The sequence below is a fragment of the Maniola jurtina genome, chromosome 25 (genome assembly GCF_905333055.1).
Source record: "Maniola jurtina chromosome 25, ilManJurt1.1, whole genome shotgun sequence".
Classification (NCBI taxonomy): Eukaryota; Metazoa; Arthropoda; class Insecta; order Lepidoptera; family Nymphalidae; genus Maniola; species Maniola jurtina.
The window spans coordinates 3,292,322-3,310,154 of record NC_060053.1 but is presented as its reverse complement, the minus strand read 5'-3'; the positions used below and the strand labels follow the sequence as shown (position 1 = coordinate 3,310,154).

General features: G+C 39.0%; 2 protein-coding genes across 43 annotated transcripts in view; one reads left to right on the top strand and one right to left on the bottom strand.

Annotated features, from left to right (window-relative positions):
- The window catches only part of LOC123878005 (ryanodine receptor), a 141,244-nt gene extending 134,365 nt beyond the window's left edge, over nt 1-6,879 (top strand). For all 41 annotated transcript variants that reach the window (XM_045924982.1, XM_045924988.1, XM_045924983.1 and 38 more), the window contains 9 exons: nt 341-489; nt 1,169-1,299; nt 1,925-2,083; nt 2,536-2,743; nt 3,202-3,333; nt 4,267-4,423; nt 4,849-4,958; nt 5,639-5,741; nt 6,229-6,879. In XM_045924982.1, coding sequence (XP_045780938.1) covers nt 341-489; nt 1,169-1,299; nt 1,925-2,083; nt 2,536-2,743; nt 3,202-3,333; nt 4,267-4,423; nt 4,849-4,958; nt 5,639-5,741; nt 6,229-6,332 — 1,253 coding nt within the window. In that variant the 3' untranslated portion in view covers nt 6,333-6,879. The remainder of the gene's footprint in view (nt 1-340; nt 490-1,168; nt 1,300-1,924; nt 2,084-2,535; nt 2,744-3,201; nt 3,334-4,266; nt 4,424-4,848; nt 4,959-5,638; nt 5,742-6,228) is intronic.
- Nucleotides 6,880-8,059: 1,180 nt separating this feature from the next.
- On the bottom strand, nt 8,060-17,448 carry LOC123878015 (Golgi pH regulator). 2 transcript variants are annotated; one of them, XM_045925037.1, is made up of 10 exons: nt 17,239-17,448; nt 16,483-16,646; nt 15,236-15,342; nt 14,216-14,319; nt 13,505-13,626; nt 12,036-12,259; nt 11,138-11,319; nt 9,674-9,859; nt 8,454-8,758; nt 8,060-8,208 (listed from the first exon to the last, which is right to left on the bottom strand). In XM_045925037.1, the coding sequence occupies exons 1-9, from the start codon at nt 17,278-17,280 to the stop codon at nt 8,498-8,500; spliced, it is 1,392 nt and encodes a 463-aa protein (XP_045780993.1). In that variant the 5' UTR covers nt 17,281-17,448; the 3' UTR covers nt 8,060-8,208; nt 8,454-8,497. The 2 variants fall into 2 exon arrangements, with proteins under 2 accessions (XP_045780993.1, XP_045780994.1); XM_045925038.1 differs by having other exon boundaries at nt 8,060-8,212; nt 8,458-8,758.
- Nucleotides 17,449-17,833: the final 385 nt, after the last annotated feature.

Here is a 17,833-nt window from a genome sequence, read left to right as displayed (position 1 = left end):
TAACAATTCTGACCATCAAAAGGAGTTCAATAATACCTACTATAATACTACCTAATATGTTGTATTTTTGGTCAATACTTAAATATTTTTAATTTTTTCATTTCATAAGGACTTTGAATAAATGATTTTGAGTTCGAGTTTGACTCCCTCGTTGGTCTAATGGTTAGCAGATTTAACTGTGGATGACGAAGTCCTGAGTTCGTTTCTCGGGTCACGCCAAAAATTTCTCTCTTTTTTTCAAAAGTTCCCTGTACTAGTCCAAAGTTAGAGACCCGTGCTCTGTACTGAGCCGGCGATGGGTTGATCATGCTGATGGTGATGATGTTGTTCAAACTCTTAGGTGGTAGTGGTGAAAGCGAAGAGGACGAGGGTCTAGAAGTGGTGCTGATAGACGAAGACTTCTTCTACATGGAGCACGTCATCAATGTTGCCGCCTTGCTGCATTCCATAGTGTCTCTAGCTATACTCGTCGGCTATTATCATCTCAAGGTGAGCAGACGGTTTAAGTAGAACGTCGTTCGCATGGGTTTCTTCTTCTTCTAGTGCCATCTATCGGAGGTTGGCAATCATTAAGGCTAACTTGATTGTGATCACCGCTGCCGTAAACAGTGACCTTTACTCATGTTGAACCCTGGCCAAGATTTTTAAGGTCCATGAGAGGGGTCTGCCCGCGAAATTCAAATTTAATTTAGTTTTCACAATTTGTAAACTAATACGACAAAGTAGGCTTATGGAACTTTGATTGCGCCAATTGCGCTAACAGGGGCAAACTATTCAGTTTAGAAAAAAATGATATTAGAAACCTCAATATCATTTTTGAAGACCTATCCATAGATACCCCACACGTATGGGTTTGATGAAAAAAAAAATTTTGAGTTTCAGTTCTAAGTATGGGGAACCCCCAAAATTTATTGTTTTTTGTGTGAAAATTTTAATGCGGTTCATCTACTTACCAAGTTTCAACAGTATGGTCCTTATAGTTTCGGATAAAAGTGGCTGTGACATACGGACGGACAGACAGACAGACAGACGTGACAAATCTATAACGGTTCCGTTTTGGCATAACATCATGAAGAATATGATATCTCGAGGGAGCCATGACCCACAAAATTGAGGGACTGACGAGAGAGTTAGAAAATAACCCATAAAACGTCCTCTAATGTTTCAGGTGCCGTTAGCTATATTCAAGCGTGAGAAAGAGATAGCGCGTAAACTGGAGTTCGACGGTCTGTACATCGCGGAGCAGCCAGAAGATGACGACTTGAAGAGCCATTGGGACAAGCTTGTCATTTCTGCTAAGTGAGTTGAACTATTTTGCTAAGTACCCTCATTTTTCCCGTAGGGTGAGGGTTCCTTACCTCAAAAGGAAAAAAATTGAACACTTATGTGATCACTTCGTTGTCTGTCTGTGTGACGTCCGTCTGTCCATCTATCGTGTCTGTCAAGAAAACCTACAGGGGCTTTGCCGTTGACCTAGAATCAGGAACATGTAGGTAGGTCTTATAGCACAAGTAAAGTAAAAAATCAGAAAACCGTGAATTTGTGGGTACATCACAAAAAAAATTAAAATGTGTTCACGAAAAAATTGACTAACTAAATCACGTATAGATGGCGCTGTTGTCATTAACTTGCTGTATTGCACAAAAAATTATCAAAATACCTTGTACGATGGTACGGAACCCTTCGTGTGCGTGTCCGACTCGCACTTGGGCGGTTTTTTTAATAGCAAATCTGTCAAATATATTCCTCAGTTGACTTCTCTGATTGAAAAATCGGCTCTGAGATGTTTTTCTTCACTAAAAGTACTGTATCAAATGTTCACTAAGCACGCTAGGTATAGATTGGTACTTTTGGAGTAATCCGTTGGTTATTACAGCTTATAATATTAAAAGTTGTTTTGAAACATTTTTTGCGACTCCAACAGATCATTCCCAGTGAACTACTGGGACAAGTTCATCAAGAAGAAAGTGCGCGCGAAATATTCCGAGACCTACGACTTCGACTCTATATCCAACATGCTCGGAATGGAAAAGACCTCTTTCTCGGCGCAGGAAGAGGAGGGCAGCAAGGGATTCTGGCATTAGTAAGTATACTTCCACATTTTTAGAGTTCCGTACCTCAAAAGGAAAAACGGAGCCCTTATAGGATCACTTTGTTGTCTGTCTGTCTGTCTGTCAGTCAGTCCGTTCGTCGTGTCTGTCAAGAAAACGTATAGGGTACTTCCCGTTGACCTAGAATCACGGGTAGGTAGGTGGATCTTATAGTACAAGTAATCGCAAAAAAAAAAAAAATCTGTTCACGAAAAAATTAATTTACTAAATCACATATAGATGGCACTATTGTCATTAACTTGCTGCACATAAATATATTAAAATAATATCTTGTATGATGGAACGGAACCCTTCGTATGCGAATCCGACTCGCATTTAGCCAGTTTTATTTTATTTTTTGAATATTTTCATGTAGGATCCGATAGCAAGATCCGATAAAACTTGACGCGAAATACGGAGGAGTAATTGGTGAATTATTTTCCAGCATCGTCAACATCGACTGGCGCTACCAAGTCTGGAAGGCTGGAGTGACGATAACTGACAACTCCTTCCTCTATTCTCTATGGTACTTCTCCTTCTCCGTGATGGGGAACTTCAACAACTTCTTCTTCGCCGCACACTTGCTAGACGTTGCTGTGGGCTTCAAGACTTTGAGGACCATCTTGCAGTCTGTCACGCATAACGGAAAACAGGTGAAATTTTTTAGACTCATTTTCTAACCCCTGCATGAGAATTCTCCATATACTCAAAGATGTGTGAAGTCTGCCAATCCGCATTGGGCCAGCGTGGCAGACTATGGCCTAAACCTTTCTCACTCTGAGAAGAGACCCGTGCTCAGTAGTGGGCCAGCAATGGGTTGATCATTCTAACCCCGGATTATGTCCACGTCTTCATCGGTCATTCATTCATCGGTTCAAACCCCACGTATTGAACTATTGTGGTACCCACTCCTAGCACAAGCTTTTTACGCTTAGTTGGAGGGGAAAGGGGAATGTTAGTCATCATTGACATGGCTAATTCTTTAAAAAAAATGAAACCTAGCAACAGCTACGTATTTATATTTTCAAGTAGGTATTTTATGGACATTTTTGATAGATATTTCGTTGGGGCACAATAAAAGATGAAATATAGATGGTTAATTGTTTTCCAGCTGGTGTTGACGGTGATGTTGCTGACAATCATCGTGTACATCTATACGGTGATCGCGTTCAACTTCTTCCGCAAGTTCTACGTGCAGGAAGAGGACGACGAAGTCAACAAGAACTGCCACGACATGCTTTCCGTGAGTTTCTCTTAGTAAAAAATAACGAGTAGGCGGTTCACCTGATGATAAGTGATTACCACCGCCCGTGAACATTTTCAGCACCAGAGGTATCGCCGATCCGTTGCCTGTCTTTTAGGATTTTTTTTAAATAATAATAATAATTTATTGATACTTATACAATATACATAGATGGGTTACATAGCAAGATTGAGATTCCTACCTTCTGCACTAGGAAATACCTGTATTGCAGAAGGTAGGAGTACAAAGTTTAAAGTTGTTGGTCCGACCCTTGAATAATCCCATGTTGTAATCTAATTGTGAACACCGCCGACGGGACTTGATTCCACAGTTTGCATGTGCGTGGAAAAAAGGATCTGGTACAACGGTAAATCGAAGTGCACTAAGCACCCAGGCGGTGAAGGTGAGATAAGTACTAAAGTTGTATGTGGTAGGTAGGAAATGGAAACCAGAATGGTGTCACACAAGGCATACCTATAGGTCTTGTACCATTAAACGTATATAATAAGGTGCTTGTTCGCAGTGTTTCATGTTCAATCATCAACAATCATAGTGTAGGTACATCTAAATGGTGATCCTTTAGATGTCTATTCACTCTTATCTTATCCCTTGAAGAAAGGTACTTCAGTTGTATGCCATAGGAAGACGTACCAGAATGGTGTCCCACAAGGCTTACCTATAGGTCTTATACCGTTCAACTTATATAATGTGCTTGTTCGCAGTGTTTCGTGTTCAATCATTAACAACATCAACAATTATTATAACAAGCGTGTAGGTACACACTACACTTATCCCTACTTGGGTACTTATCCCTTGAAGATAAGTACTCAAGTTGTATAGGGTAGGTAGGAAGTCGTGCCAAGTTGGCGTCACACAAGGCATACCTATAGGTCTTATACCATTCAAAGTATATAACAAGATGCTTGTTCGCAGTGTTTCGTGTTCAACCTATACAAAGGCGTGAGAGCGGGTGGTGGTATCGGAGACGAGCTGGAGCCCCCAGACGGTGATGACTCGGAGGTGTACCGCATCATATTTGACATCTCGTTCTTCTTCTTCGTCATCGTCATCCTGCTGGCTATCTTGCAGGGTAAGAACCGTTGATTGTAAATTAGTACGTCTATACTCTACGGACGGAAATCACACTAATATTATAAAGGCGAAAGTTTGTGTGTATGTGTGTATGTAGAATCCAATCAGGGGTAAGGGCGTAATGAAACTGCCATACTCCTTCCGTCCTAGACTGCATCGTCACTTACCACTCGGTGAGATTGCCGTCAAGGGCTAACTTGTATTGGAAAAACTCCGAAATTAATGAAACGCAAGCAAAGTGAGTGCGAAGTTTTTTACAATATTTTCCTTTTCGGCAGCCCCCTAAAATCAAATCTAGGTATTCGCAATTTGATAAAACGAGTGTAAATTTCTCGCTGGGCATGGAACCTTTCGGCCAGTGGTGTTTTGCCCAGCTTTTCACCCTCTTGTTACGTCACTGCCACTAGCTAAGTTCTGTTGCAGGTCTGATCATCGACGCGTTCGGTGAGCTCCGTGACCAGCTGGAGTCCGTCAAAGAGGACATGGAGTCCAACTGCTTCATATGCGGCATCAATAAGGACTACTTTGATAAAGTAAGTTTTTTACTCAGTCCAACATTAGTGTGATCATCACGATCAACCCATTTCCGCCCCACTACTGAGTACGGGTCTCCTCTTAGAATAAGAAGGGTTTAGGCCATAGTCTGCCACGCTGGCCCAAGGCGGATTGGCAGACTTCACACACCTTTGAGAACATGGAGAACTCTCAGGCATGCAGGTTTCCTCACGATGTTTTCCTTCACCGTTAAAGCAAGTGATTTAATTGCTAAAAACGTGACTGAAAAGTTAGTGGTGCGTGCCCAGGATCGAACCCACGACCTCCGATTACGAGGCGGACGATCTAACCAGTAGGCTATCACAGCTTCTTTATAATATTAGTGTGATATTCATACTAATATTATAAAGGCGAAAGTTCGTGTGTATGTGTGTGTACATATGTTTGTTACTCCTTCACGCAAAACCTACTACCTAGACGGATGTGGCTAAAGTTTTGAATGGGGATGAAAATAATATCCTGAATTAGCACATAGACTACTTTTCATCCCGGAAAATCAAAGAGTTCCCATGGGATTTCGAAAAACTTAAATCCACGCTGACGAAGTCGGGGGCATCGTACAGCATATACCTAAGAGTGAAACCATTGAATTCTTCCTCCTTTTTTTGAAGTCGGTCAAAAAGTGATGCTGATTGTCATTAACTTGTTCTGTTTCCAGGTTCCGCACGGGTTCGACACGCACGTGCAGCGGGAGCACAACCTCGCGAACTACATGTTCTTCCTTATGCATCTTATCAACAAACCCGACACCGAGTATACTGGTAAAATATTATACATATTAATTATACAAGTCATTTTTTTCATTATACAAGATATACAAATTTATACACGTCATTTTCAGGGTTCTGTACCTCAAAAGGAAAAACGGAACCCTTATAGGATCACTTTGTTGTCTGTCTGTCAAGAAACCTATAGGGTACTTCCCGTTGACCTAGAATCATGAAATTTGGCAGATAGGTAGGTCTTATAGCACAAGTAAAGGAATAAATGAAAACTGTGAATTTGTGGTTACATCATTAAAAAAAATTAAATTTTCAAAGTAAGATAACTATACCAAGTGGGGTATCATATGAAAGGTCTTTACCTGTATAGTTTTTGATTTATCGTGCAAAATGTTGGAAAAAATACCCTAGTACGGAACCCTCAGTGCGCGAGTCTGATTCGCACTTGTCCGGTTTTTTCACTTGTATTCACTAAAATTCTTAAATTAAGTAAAAAGATATCTAAATTCTTGATTTTTATTTACAGGTCAAGAAACGTTTGTATGGAAAATGTACACACAAAGATGCTGGGATTTCTTCCCCGTTGGTGACTGCTTCAGGAAACAGTACGAAGACGCGATGGGCGAATAGAATACTATGAAAATTCCTAACTATATTAGCCAAATGTATCCAATACGTCTCTTTACGCTATCTCTTTCTTTTCCATAAAGAGTGAGAAAGACGACGATGGTTGACATTAGGTTGGTAATGTTGGCACAACTAAATAGGTGAAGTGTTACATTTTACGTATTGATTATTAATATTGTTGCTCAAAATTTTCACTAATAAAAAAATTAAAAGTCATTTAAGCAAAATCTCTTTGCATATTAAAATGTGGAAAGGAATTGATAACTAATACCTACTCCAAAATAAGCTAATAATTATTTTTCTATTTATTATTGTAGTGTTAAGAAAATAATGTACGTTACTACAATGATCAGATAAATGTATTTAGCAAATCATCTATCGCTTCCCAAAATTAACTATTGTCAATACAAATTGTTAAGAATAGGTAAATACATAAAAAATAATTAATTAAGGGGCCTTTCCAAGTAAAGTTTTCTATTTAAACTTTTTCGATATAGTTTATGTAAGATAATTTAAACATGTTACACTGAAATAAAAATCTTTAATGAACTATTGTTGTTTTATTTATTTGAAAAATATAACAGTGTCCTCAGTATAAGATTTTATTTCTCACCAACGTTGTTAGTATTTGAGAGTCGAAACACTTGAGCGTTAAAGTAAAATGGCCCTTAACTGCCTTGTTTTAAGGGCCGGCGCACATGTGGCGGAGCGCAGCGCAGAGGATTTTTCACAGTCGAAGTATTATCGACATTGTCCTCATTGAAATAATATCTAAAATCAATTGTGCATCCGTGCGGATACTCGCGCATCTGCGCGCAGTCCCGCGCGTGCTCGCGCATTCTCTGGTAGAAATTCGCGTAATGTGACACGCGATTAGAAAACTTCGCGGGCATGCTCCGCGCTGCGCCCCGCCATATTATGTGCGCCGGCCCTCATTTTACTTTCTTCTTAACAATATTATATGGGTAGTCAAACAATAAAAAACATTTAATAGCAATATAAACAATTTATTTAGGTACTTAATCGATATTTACAACATTGATCTTATATCTTACTTGTATCACTTTAATTATGATCTAAGTTTTACATACTATCGATTCCATCAGTCTTAAGTACTAAGAATCTATCCAAGCTTTGCTCGGATGTACACTCCTTTAGAGGCAAGCGACGGGTCTGCTCGCGAAATTCAATTTTAATTTCAATTTTTTAGAGGATGCCCGCGACGTCGTCCGCGTGGACTTAGGTTTTTAAAGATCCCGTGGGAACTGTTTGATTTTCAGGGATAAAAAATTGCCAATGTCAATTACAGGGACGCAAGCTACCTCGGTACCAAACATACAAATCGCTTAAGCGGAGAATTTTGGGAATCCCGTGGGAACTCTTTAATTTTCCGGGATAATAAGTAGCCTATGTCCGTCCTCGGGATATAGGTAAGCTAACTCAGTACCTTTCGTCAGAATCGGTTAAACTGTTGGGTCGTGAAAAGCTAGCAGACAGACAGACACACTTTCGCATTTATAACATTAGTATGGATACTATGGAAGTATGGATACAATTAATTCATTTTAAAGATATCGCTTTTCTATCTGTCCTATAAATATTCGAAATGCACGAAACATTCATCTTGACAGCTCCCCCGCGAAAATGCTAGCTGCCATTTTGTTTAAATTTTTACCTAAACAAAATGGCAGCTATTATTTTCGCCAGGGAATTACAAAATTTAAATGCATTTTTATTGCACTTATCGTTCGAATAAAATTGTTGTGAATTTTTCTGTAGTTTATTATCATCACCTTAGGATCAAATTAAGACACTTTTCAAAAAAGGGGTAATATACCCTATTGTGCAACCCAATTTGCTTTTTAGCCTTAGCCAAAGTTTAAGGGCCGGCGCACATATGACGGAGCGCCGCGCAGAGCATTTTTCACAGTCAAAAAATATTATCGACATTGTCCTCATTGAAATAATATCTAAAATCAATTGTGCATCCGTGCGGATACTCGCGCATCCGCGCGCAGTCCCGCGCGTGCTCGCGCAATTCGCGTAATGTGTCACGCGATTAGAAAACTTCGCGGGCATGCTCTGCGCTGCGCTCCGCCGCGCTCCGCCATATGTGCGCCGGCCCTAATGGTAACTAGGTAACTTTAACCGCCTAAAAGGGATGACATTTAATTGACAGAAGGTTGCTTATGAGCTAAATACAGAGTAAAAATGCTAGTCAGAGCGCTAACTAGGAAAATAACATCGAACCATCGATGGTAGAAATTGAACTGCAACTCGCCTAGCACCTGAGTTATTATGATCCTGTATTCTGGCGGCATGTTCATACGCATCAACAGGACGGACGAACAGAAATACATGCCCATTATTTGAGCTAGTATTAGGACGATGATGTTCGATGATTTCGATGATGATATTTTGTAGAAAAACTGCGGAAAAAAAACAAATGGTATATTAGTGAAGTATAGGCCTATACCCAATCAGGGATCCTTATCGATAAACTAAATGTATATACACTAACACTAGCATATTATACCTACTAACGTTATTTAGACTAAGAAACTAAATTGTAATAGTTAAGATTAGACATAAGGAAAATTTTGTAAGATAAGGAATAAATAAAGGCTTAATAATAAAATATTAGTGAAGAGCCTCTGATTAAGAAATCAAGATGAATGGTAAAGTTTTGAAGACCGCGCTAAAACCGACATTTCTGTAATGGCGCTGGTCACCTAACACGTGACGTCACACGCTAGTAAACAAGTTCCCTTACGTTCACATTGTGTGAACAACTGTGCTTATTATGCAATAAAGAATTTTTTTTTAATTGAACCCCAAAAAAAAAAAAAAAAAACAAAAAAAAATTAAAACGATTTCCAAAAACCGACCAAACATGATAAATCAAAAACAATTATGCATAAAAATAAATAGAAATCTGTTTTAGAATGTACAGGTAAAGCCCTTTCATATGATACCCCACTTGGTATAGTTATCTTACTTTGAAAATTGACACATTTTTTTTTTCGGATTTTTCGCTTCATGTGTGCTATAAGACCTACCTACCTATCAAACTTCATGATTCTAGGTCAACAGGAAGTATAATCCCTATGGGTTTTCTTGACAGATACGACAGAAGGACAGACAACAAAGTGATCCTATAAGGATTCCGTTTTTCCTTTTGAGGTAGGTGTTGATTGTAATAAGGTTCAGAAGGAAGGAAACACGTCTACTTTAGCTCATGATTTATTGACGACTGACTCATTGTTTTACACGAGCGATTAAAAAATACAATTTTAAACAGTTTAAACAGTCTAATAGCCTATTAAATTATTATTACTTCTTACCTTTGTTAGGGTCAGAAGGAGACCCCTAATGCTTGTAAGCACGATACATCCGACCAGTATGAAAGAGACGTGCTGAGACCAGAATGACACGTCTATGTTCCATCCGAGCCAATGCACCACCAGCTCTAACCCTCTGGTCACTGGGTCTTTCTTACCAACTCGATCAAACACTATATTTATTGTTGACTAAAACAAAAAAAAACATTTTTTTTTTCTCTCGTCTGGCTTTACACTGATTAGCCAATGTCAAGTTTGTAGTTATTTACAAGTTAGGGAAACTTTATGTCTAAGTATGGACTTCGTCTGTGCCGGCGCCCGCCGACATACGCGCGGCGCCCCTTTAGAGCGCTTCCCAGTCAGTTCCACCACCAATAAACACCAGCAGAACACAAAAACCGGCCACTTTTAACAAAAAAAAAAAAAAAACACTCCAAAAAGTCACAACACGCGCGCCAGCAAACGCCACCACAGACGAAGTCCAAAAAAAAACATTCAACTCTCATACCACTGGTTCGGAATGCCTTCTTGGTTCCTACTGAGAAGAACCAGCAAGAAACTCGGCGGTTGCTCTTATTTATTACTTACTTAGATTTATTCCTTTACTTGTGCTATAAGACTTACCTGCCAAATTTCATGATTCTAGGTCAACAGGAAGTACTCTATAGGTTTTCTTGACAGACACGACGGACGGACGGACAGACAGATAGACAGACAGCAAAGTGATCCTATAAGGGTTCCGTTTTTCCTTTTGAGGTACGGAACTCTAAAAACCTGTAGGAGTGAGGCACTTACAATGAAGATCTTCCAAACGCAGTACAAAGAGAAGAAGTAACCCAGGAAGTTGAAGTACTTTCCCTGGATGGTTCTGGACCACTCGATCTTCTCGCGCATCGTACGAGCGTCGTGAGTGAACAGCTGTCTGTTCAACTCTAATCCATACTACATACTAATATTATAAATGCGAAAGTCTGTCTGTCTGTCTGTCTGCTATCTTTTCACGGCCCAACAGTTTAACCGATTTTGATGGGTACAGAGTTAGCTTACATCCCAGGGAAGGACATAGGCTACTTTTTATCCCGAAAAATCAAAGAGTTATGTGGGTACAGGGTAGCTTGCATTCCGGAAATTGACAGAAGCAACTTTTTATCCTGGAAAATCAAAGAGTTCCTATCTTCTTCTTCTTCTTCTTCTAGTGCCGTCTCCTATCGGAGGTTGGCAATCATTAAGGCTAACTGGATCTTGTTCACCGCTGCTCTAAACAGTGACCTCGTACTCATGTTAAACCACTGGCGAAGGTTTTTGAGCCAGGATGTTCGTCTACGGCCCGGTCTACGCCTGCCCTTTATTTTCCCTTGCATTATGAGCTGCAGCAGGTCATAGAATTCCTATGGGATTTTAAAAAAAACAACGCAAACAAAGTCGCGGGCATCATCTAGTTACACCCTACAGAAGTGAGGCACTTACAATGAAGATCTTCCAAACGCAGTACAAAGAGAAGAAGTAACCCAGGAAGTTGAAGTACTTCCCCTGGAAGGTTCTGGACCACTCGATCTTCTCGCGCATCGTGCGAGCGTCGTGCGCTTCTAGGAACAGCTGTCTGCTCAACTCCTCTAGACCTGATATCTCTTGACGTAACTGAGTTATATCTGAAAACAGGTACATTTTATTTATATTCACCACACTCTTTACTCCTTTCAGCAAAGGTTGCCTGGTAGAGCTTGCTCTAAGCAATAAGGCCGCCTTTGCACACAATTGATTTTTCTGTTTTCTTCCTTGTGTTTTTTGTGTGCAATAAAGACTTTTATATATCTATCTATCCATCCTTTTTTTTTTTAATTCAGATACAAGTGGGTCCTTGACTGCAATCTCACCTGGTGGTAAGTGGTGATGCAGCCTAAGATGGAAGCGGGCTAACCTGGAAGGGGTATGGCAGTTTTTTATTAAACCCATACTCCTTTGGTTTTTACACGGCATTATACCAGAACGCTAAATTGATTGGCGGCACGGCTTTGCCGATTGGTAGAAGATTCTAGGATACTACTCACTCTCAATACCCTGGCCCAAAGGGTTGGCAATGCTGCCAACACTGGACAGTATATTAGTCCAGAATCCCCCATTCTTGGCTCTGTATTATTCCAAGATTATACAGGCTATTTTTTTTAATCCAGGTATAACTAATCCCTTGACTACAATCTCACCTTGTGGTAAGTGATGATGCAGCCTAAGATGGAAGCGGGCTAACCTGGAAGGGGTACAGCAGTTTTTATAAAACCCACACCCCTTTGGTTTCTACACAGCATCGTAGGTACCAGAATACAGCATGGCTTTGTTGGTAGGTAGAAAATTCTAGAACAGTACTCACTCTCAGTACCCTGGCCCAAAGGGTTGGCAATGCTGCCAACACTGGACAGTATATTGCTCCAGAATCCCCTATTCTTGGCTCCGGATTGTTCCATCATTTTGTTCTGATTCCGCCCCATATTATTGGATTCTGCTAAAGCTATTCTTTTCTTCTTCACAAGTATCATATCCATTGTTTGGAGAAGCTTTTTTTCTATTGATAGCACATCTGCTTGGGTTACTGGTCTGAAAATATAGTAATAACTATCATCATGATCATCATAATCAACCCAACACTGGCTCACTACAGAGTGAGAAGGGTTTTTTCCTTAGTCTATCACAGTCGGCAAGTGCGGATTGGCAGACTAGCACTAGTCTGGCAATCTATACTATCTATACTAATAAATAAAATTGAAGTGTCTGTCTGTAATTTCGAAATAACTACCTCATATTAAGCTCATATGTTTATTTGAACTGAATCACCCGGTTTTAAAATTTTTGTCTGTCTGTCTGTCTGTTTGAAAAGGCTAATCTTCGGAACGGCTGAACCGATTTTGACGGGATTTTCAAAGACAAATAGAGGATTGACCAGGGCGTAACATAGGCTACTTTTTTAACCGACTTTCAAAAAGGGAGTTGTGTTTTTCTACCTACGTATACCGAAATCTCCGAGATTTCTGAACCGATTTGCGTAATTTTTTTTTAATCGATAGAAAAACTTTGCGACGTTGTCCTGAGAAATCAAAAGTTCCCACGGGATTTTTAGAAACCTAAATCCACGCGGGCGAAGCTGCGGGCATCAGCTAGTAATAAATAAAATTGAAATGTCTGTCTGTTTGAACAGGCTAATCTTCGGAATGGCTGAACCTATTTTGATGGGACTTTCACAGACAAGTAGACGAGTAACCAAGGAGTAACATTTTACAAATTGCGAAAATCCAAATTAAATTTGATTTTCGCGGGTAGACCCGTCTCAAGCCCCTTAAGAGGCATTTGATACTTTGAAAAAGTGATTTTGTGAAGTGGTGATAGTAAAAAGAATACCCGTATGAGTTAGTTGTGGGCTCTTCTCAGTCCTGGGCGCGTTTGGAACCCTCGTAGCTTTAGTTTTAAGTTTACATAATTAATTATCACCACTATATCATCTTACAAATCTAACAATCATGACCATCAAAAGGGGTACAATAGTAGTACCTACTTTGAATAAATATTTGAGTATTGATTTTGAGTTTTTTGAGTTTTCATCACTATCTTATTACCTTAATTAATTTGAATACATTAATTATGGTAATTTATTATTCAAATAATTTGTTGCGACTTGGTACTATCCAACACTAGCTTCTCCTTTCAGCAAAGGTTGCCCGGTAGAGATTGCTCTAAGCAATAAGGCCGCCTTTGCACACAATTTTTTTTTTTCTGTTTTCTTCCTTCTGTATTGTTCCTTGTATGTGTTTTTTGTATGCAATAAAGACTATCTATCTAACTATGTACCTTATAAATATAGCCATAGATGTATAGGGGTAATTGACGGCACCAAACCCAGACAGCAAAGCCATTACTGTCACTCCTATAACTCCTATCCGCGATACACCTTGCTCTATTGAAAATATACCCTGAAAAAAATGAGATATATTTTTGAACTTATAATATAAAAATATAGATTAAAAAATCCGGCCAAGTGCGAGTCAGACTCGCGCACTGAGGGTTCCGTGCTCGGGTTGTTTTTCAACATTTTGCACGATAAATCAAAAACTATTATACATAAAAATAAATAAAAATCTGTTTTAGAATGTACAGCTAAAGCTCTTTCATGTGATACCCCACTTGGTATAGTTGTCTTACTTTGAAAATTGAAACATATTTAAATTTTTTTTTAATGATGTAACCACAAATTCGCGGTTTTCAGATTTATTCTTGTACTTGTGCTATAAATATCTACCTACCTGCCAAATTTCATGATTCTAGGTCAATGGGAAGTGCCCTATATGTTTTTTGACAGACACAACAGATGGACGGACAGGCGGACAGAATACAAAGTGATCCTATAAGGGTTCCGTTTTTCCTTTTGAGGTACAGAACCCTAAAAAATGAGATAGTAAAATGAGTTACTGATTCTGAGTGCACTAAAATTTAGTTTTCAAATGTGAAATTCGTTTTCTTGACCCTTTTTAGCAATATTAAAAAAGAAAAAGATGAACTAACCTGTTTCGGACTTAGTATAGGGAATGGGTCACCGATCTTCCAAAAGAAATACAAGTAAATAAACCACACAAACAATGTCAGTGGCCTTATCATATTTTGTGATACTGAAACAAAGCCAATACTTTAATTAATATTAAAACACCTGGAAAATAAAACTAGAAAAAAATCAGCCAAGTGCGAGTCGAACTCGCGCTCCGAGGGTTCCGTAGTTTGTACTTCAGAAGAAGGAAAACGGTAAAAATCACTGTTGTTAATGAACCGCAAAACATTTTCGATTTTTTTTATTCCAATGTTGTTGGACCACTATTATATACAATTACTCAAAATTGCAATTAGCTTTAATGATCACTGAAATAACTTGTTACTAAAATACTGTGAGAGACAGATGGACGAAAGGAGAAAGTCGCGCCATAAGGGTTCCATTTTATCATTTTGGTACTAAAAACTTTGGCTAAGGCCTCTTAAAAAATCTCTTCTACATTTCTCTTTTTGTTGCTTGTCTAGAATAAATAATGTCTTGCTTGTGTATAAAACTAGAGGATGCCCGCGACTTTGTTCGCGTGGATTTAGGTTTTTAAAGAACCTGTGGGAACTGTTTGACTTTGTACGGGAGCTGTGTCTGTGTTCTCGACCGTAACAATAGGGAAATTCCCCTCCGAGTGGTGTTGTGCTCGGGGCGCTAGCTGGGCCGACGGATGTGCATTGAAACTTCTATATATAGTGCAATTTGATAAACGCTCTCTCAATGCCTATTTCAATAACAGGGACGCAAGCTAACTCGGTACCAAATTTCATACAAATTGGTTAAGCGGTCTTTAGGAATCCCGCGGAAACTGTTTGGTTTTCTGGGATAAAAAGTAGCCCCGGCATATAAGCTAACTCTGTACTAGTCTATACCCAATTTGGTCAGAATCGGTTAAACTGTTAGGCCGTGAAAAGGTAGCAGACAGACCGACAGACAGGCAGACAGACAGACACACTTTCGCATTTATAATATTAGTATGGATACTCAGTACTCACCAAATCTGAAGTTACAGATGCAGAAGTATGCTATGTAGAATGGTATGAGAGCTATCACCATAAACAGCAGGGAGTAAAGACCCATATTCCAGTGGAAATATCTAGAACTGACAAGATAAAGTCTTAATAAACGCTGAAATATTATAGTAAAATTGTTTTTCTGTCACTTGGTATATTTTAATGGTGTAGTACATTTATATTTATGAACTCAGAATTTTTTCCTCTTTCATTTAACATCCAACTAGATACTATAGCAAAAAAAAAAATTTGGAGACCCCACTTTTTTTCATGTAATATCCGTTAGGTCAATTTTTTTCGTATAAAATGTAGCCTATGTCACCCGGATCTTTACGACGAATTGATTGACACCTCATTCATCAAAATCGGCCCAGTAGCTTAGACGCTACGGTGGAACACACAGAATCTGGATACAAACATACATACATACATAGACTGCTAAAATCATAACCCTTCTTTTTGCCTTTGCCGCAGTCGGGTAAAAAATAACTTCTGTAATAAGAGCACAGCTTATGTTACAGCTGTGATAGCAGAGTGGTTAAGACATCCACCTACTAATCAGAGGTGAGGAGTTTGGTCCCGGGCGAGTTAGAAGAGAGTGCCCGGGATTGAACCCCTGACCTTTCCAATAGGAGGTGGACATTTTAACCACTAGATTATCAGTTACCACAGCTTTGTAATATTTTAAAAGTTCTGAACAAGAAATACTGTACAAGAAAAAACACTATACAATATAATTAAATTTTCATTGTGGGCATTTTGTTATTATTGTTTACTAGAGGATGCCCGCGACTTCGTCCGCGTGGATTTAGGTTTTTGAAGATCCCATGGGCCTTGCCTTACGGCCTTGCGGCCCTGTAATTGCCTATATCAATTACAGGGGACGCAAGCTACCTTGGTACCAAATTTCATACAATGATTTGTGTTTCCTAATTCCTGTGGATTGTAGGATTCCTAAAGACCCATCCGTTTAACTTTAACTTTAAAAATTCCATGGGAACTCTTTGATTCTCCGGGATAAAAAGTAGCCTATGTATGGGATATAAGCTAACTCTATACCGAATTTCGTCAATCTGTTAAACTGTTGGGCCGTGAAAAGACAAGACAGACACACTTTCGCATTGGTAATATTAGTATGGATTGATTGTTATAGTAGCAATAGAAATACAGATTTGGTGAACATTTCAGCTCTCTAGTTTTTACTTATGGCTTAAAAAGTAGCTACTTACCTTGAATCCAAATATCCAATGATTTCAAATATAATAAGTTCAAACATTGTGCAGCTCAACGCAAAGGTGACAGAGAAAATTAACTGCACCAACAAATGGTGGACTTCATAGTCCCTGAACAGCTGCTTCACAAAGAATATCCATCCTCCAACGAAGAATACTGTCTAAAAAAAAATAACAATACAGTCAGAATAAAACACATAAACATTTTTTTTTTCAATTGAACTTTTACAAGTACTTTTGAATCGTCTTGCATCTACCGCTGGTTCGGAACGTCTTATACCATTACTGCTTATATCGCTGCATATATCATACCTTTTTTAACCCCCGACCCAAAAAGAGGGGTGTTATAAGTTTGACGTATGTATCTGTGTATCTGTCTGTGGCATCGTAGCTCCTAAACTAATGAACCAATTTTAATTTAGTTTCTTTTGTTTAAAAGGTGGCTTGATCAAGAGTCTTCTTAGCTATAATCGAAGAAAATCGGTACAGCCGTTTGAAAGTTATCAGCTCTTTTCTAGTTTTCTTGTAGAGGTTTTTGTGTCGGGGGTTTTTTAAATTTTGAGTTATTATTGTCGCTGCATATCCAGGGATCCGTTGGCGCTAGTCCGCACCGGATATGCCGGGCGGCGAATTTATACGATTTAACGTTATGATTATTAGTTTAAAGCCGAGTACAATATGTTTGCTTGTTTGCTAAAGTTTCTGTGGAATTTGTCTAACATTTTCCGAAAGAAATACCTGCGAAATGCTTACCTGCGAAATTAATATAATAAGTGTGTCTTCCAGGAAAGTCATTTTAGCCAGACTAAATACTCCAGTATTCTTGAATATCACATAATTCTTTCACTGCTTAAAATAATTAGTTACGAGAGTTAACAAATACTTTAAATTACTTCAAAATATATAATAAATTAAACTTTATTTTGATCCAACTCCAAAGTAATCATATAATATTGTAGTCTTTGAAAGTAATCTGTGAAGCCGGATTCGTGGTCTGTGCTGTGAAGTGTGAACCACAGATTAGGTATTAGTTACAGATGTCAGAATATTTTTTTTTCTCTTTCGTCTGGCTTTACAAAGATTAGCCAATGTCAAGTTTGTAGTTATTTGTAACAAGTTAGTTAAACTATACAAGAATGGACCCCATCTGTGCCGGCACTCGCCGACATACGCACGGCACCCCTTTAGAGCGCTTTCCAGTCCAGTCAGTTTTAACAAAAAAAACACTGCAAAAAGGCAGCGCACGCCCGCCAGCTAACACCAACACAGACGAAGTCTCGCCTAGGGAAGGTAATGTTATGTAACTCTGTGAACCGACTCGAACAGGATAGGTATTGGTTGGTCTGTG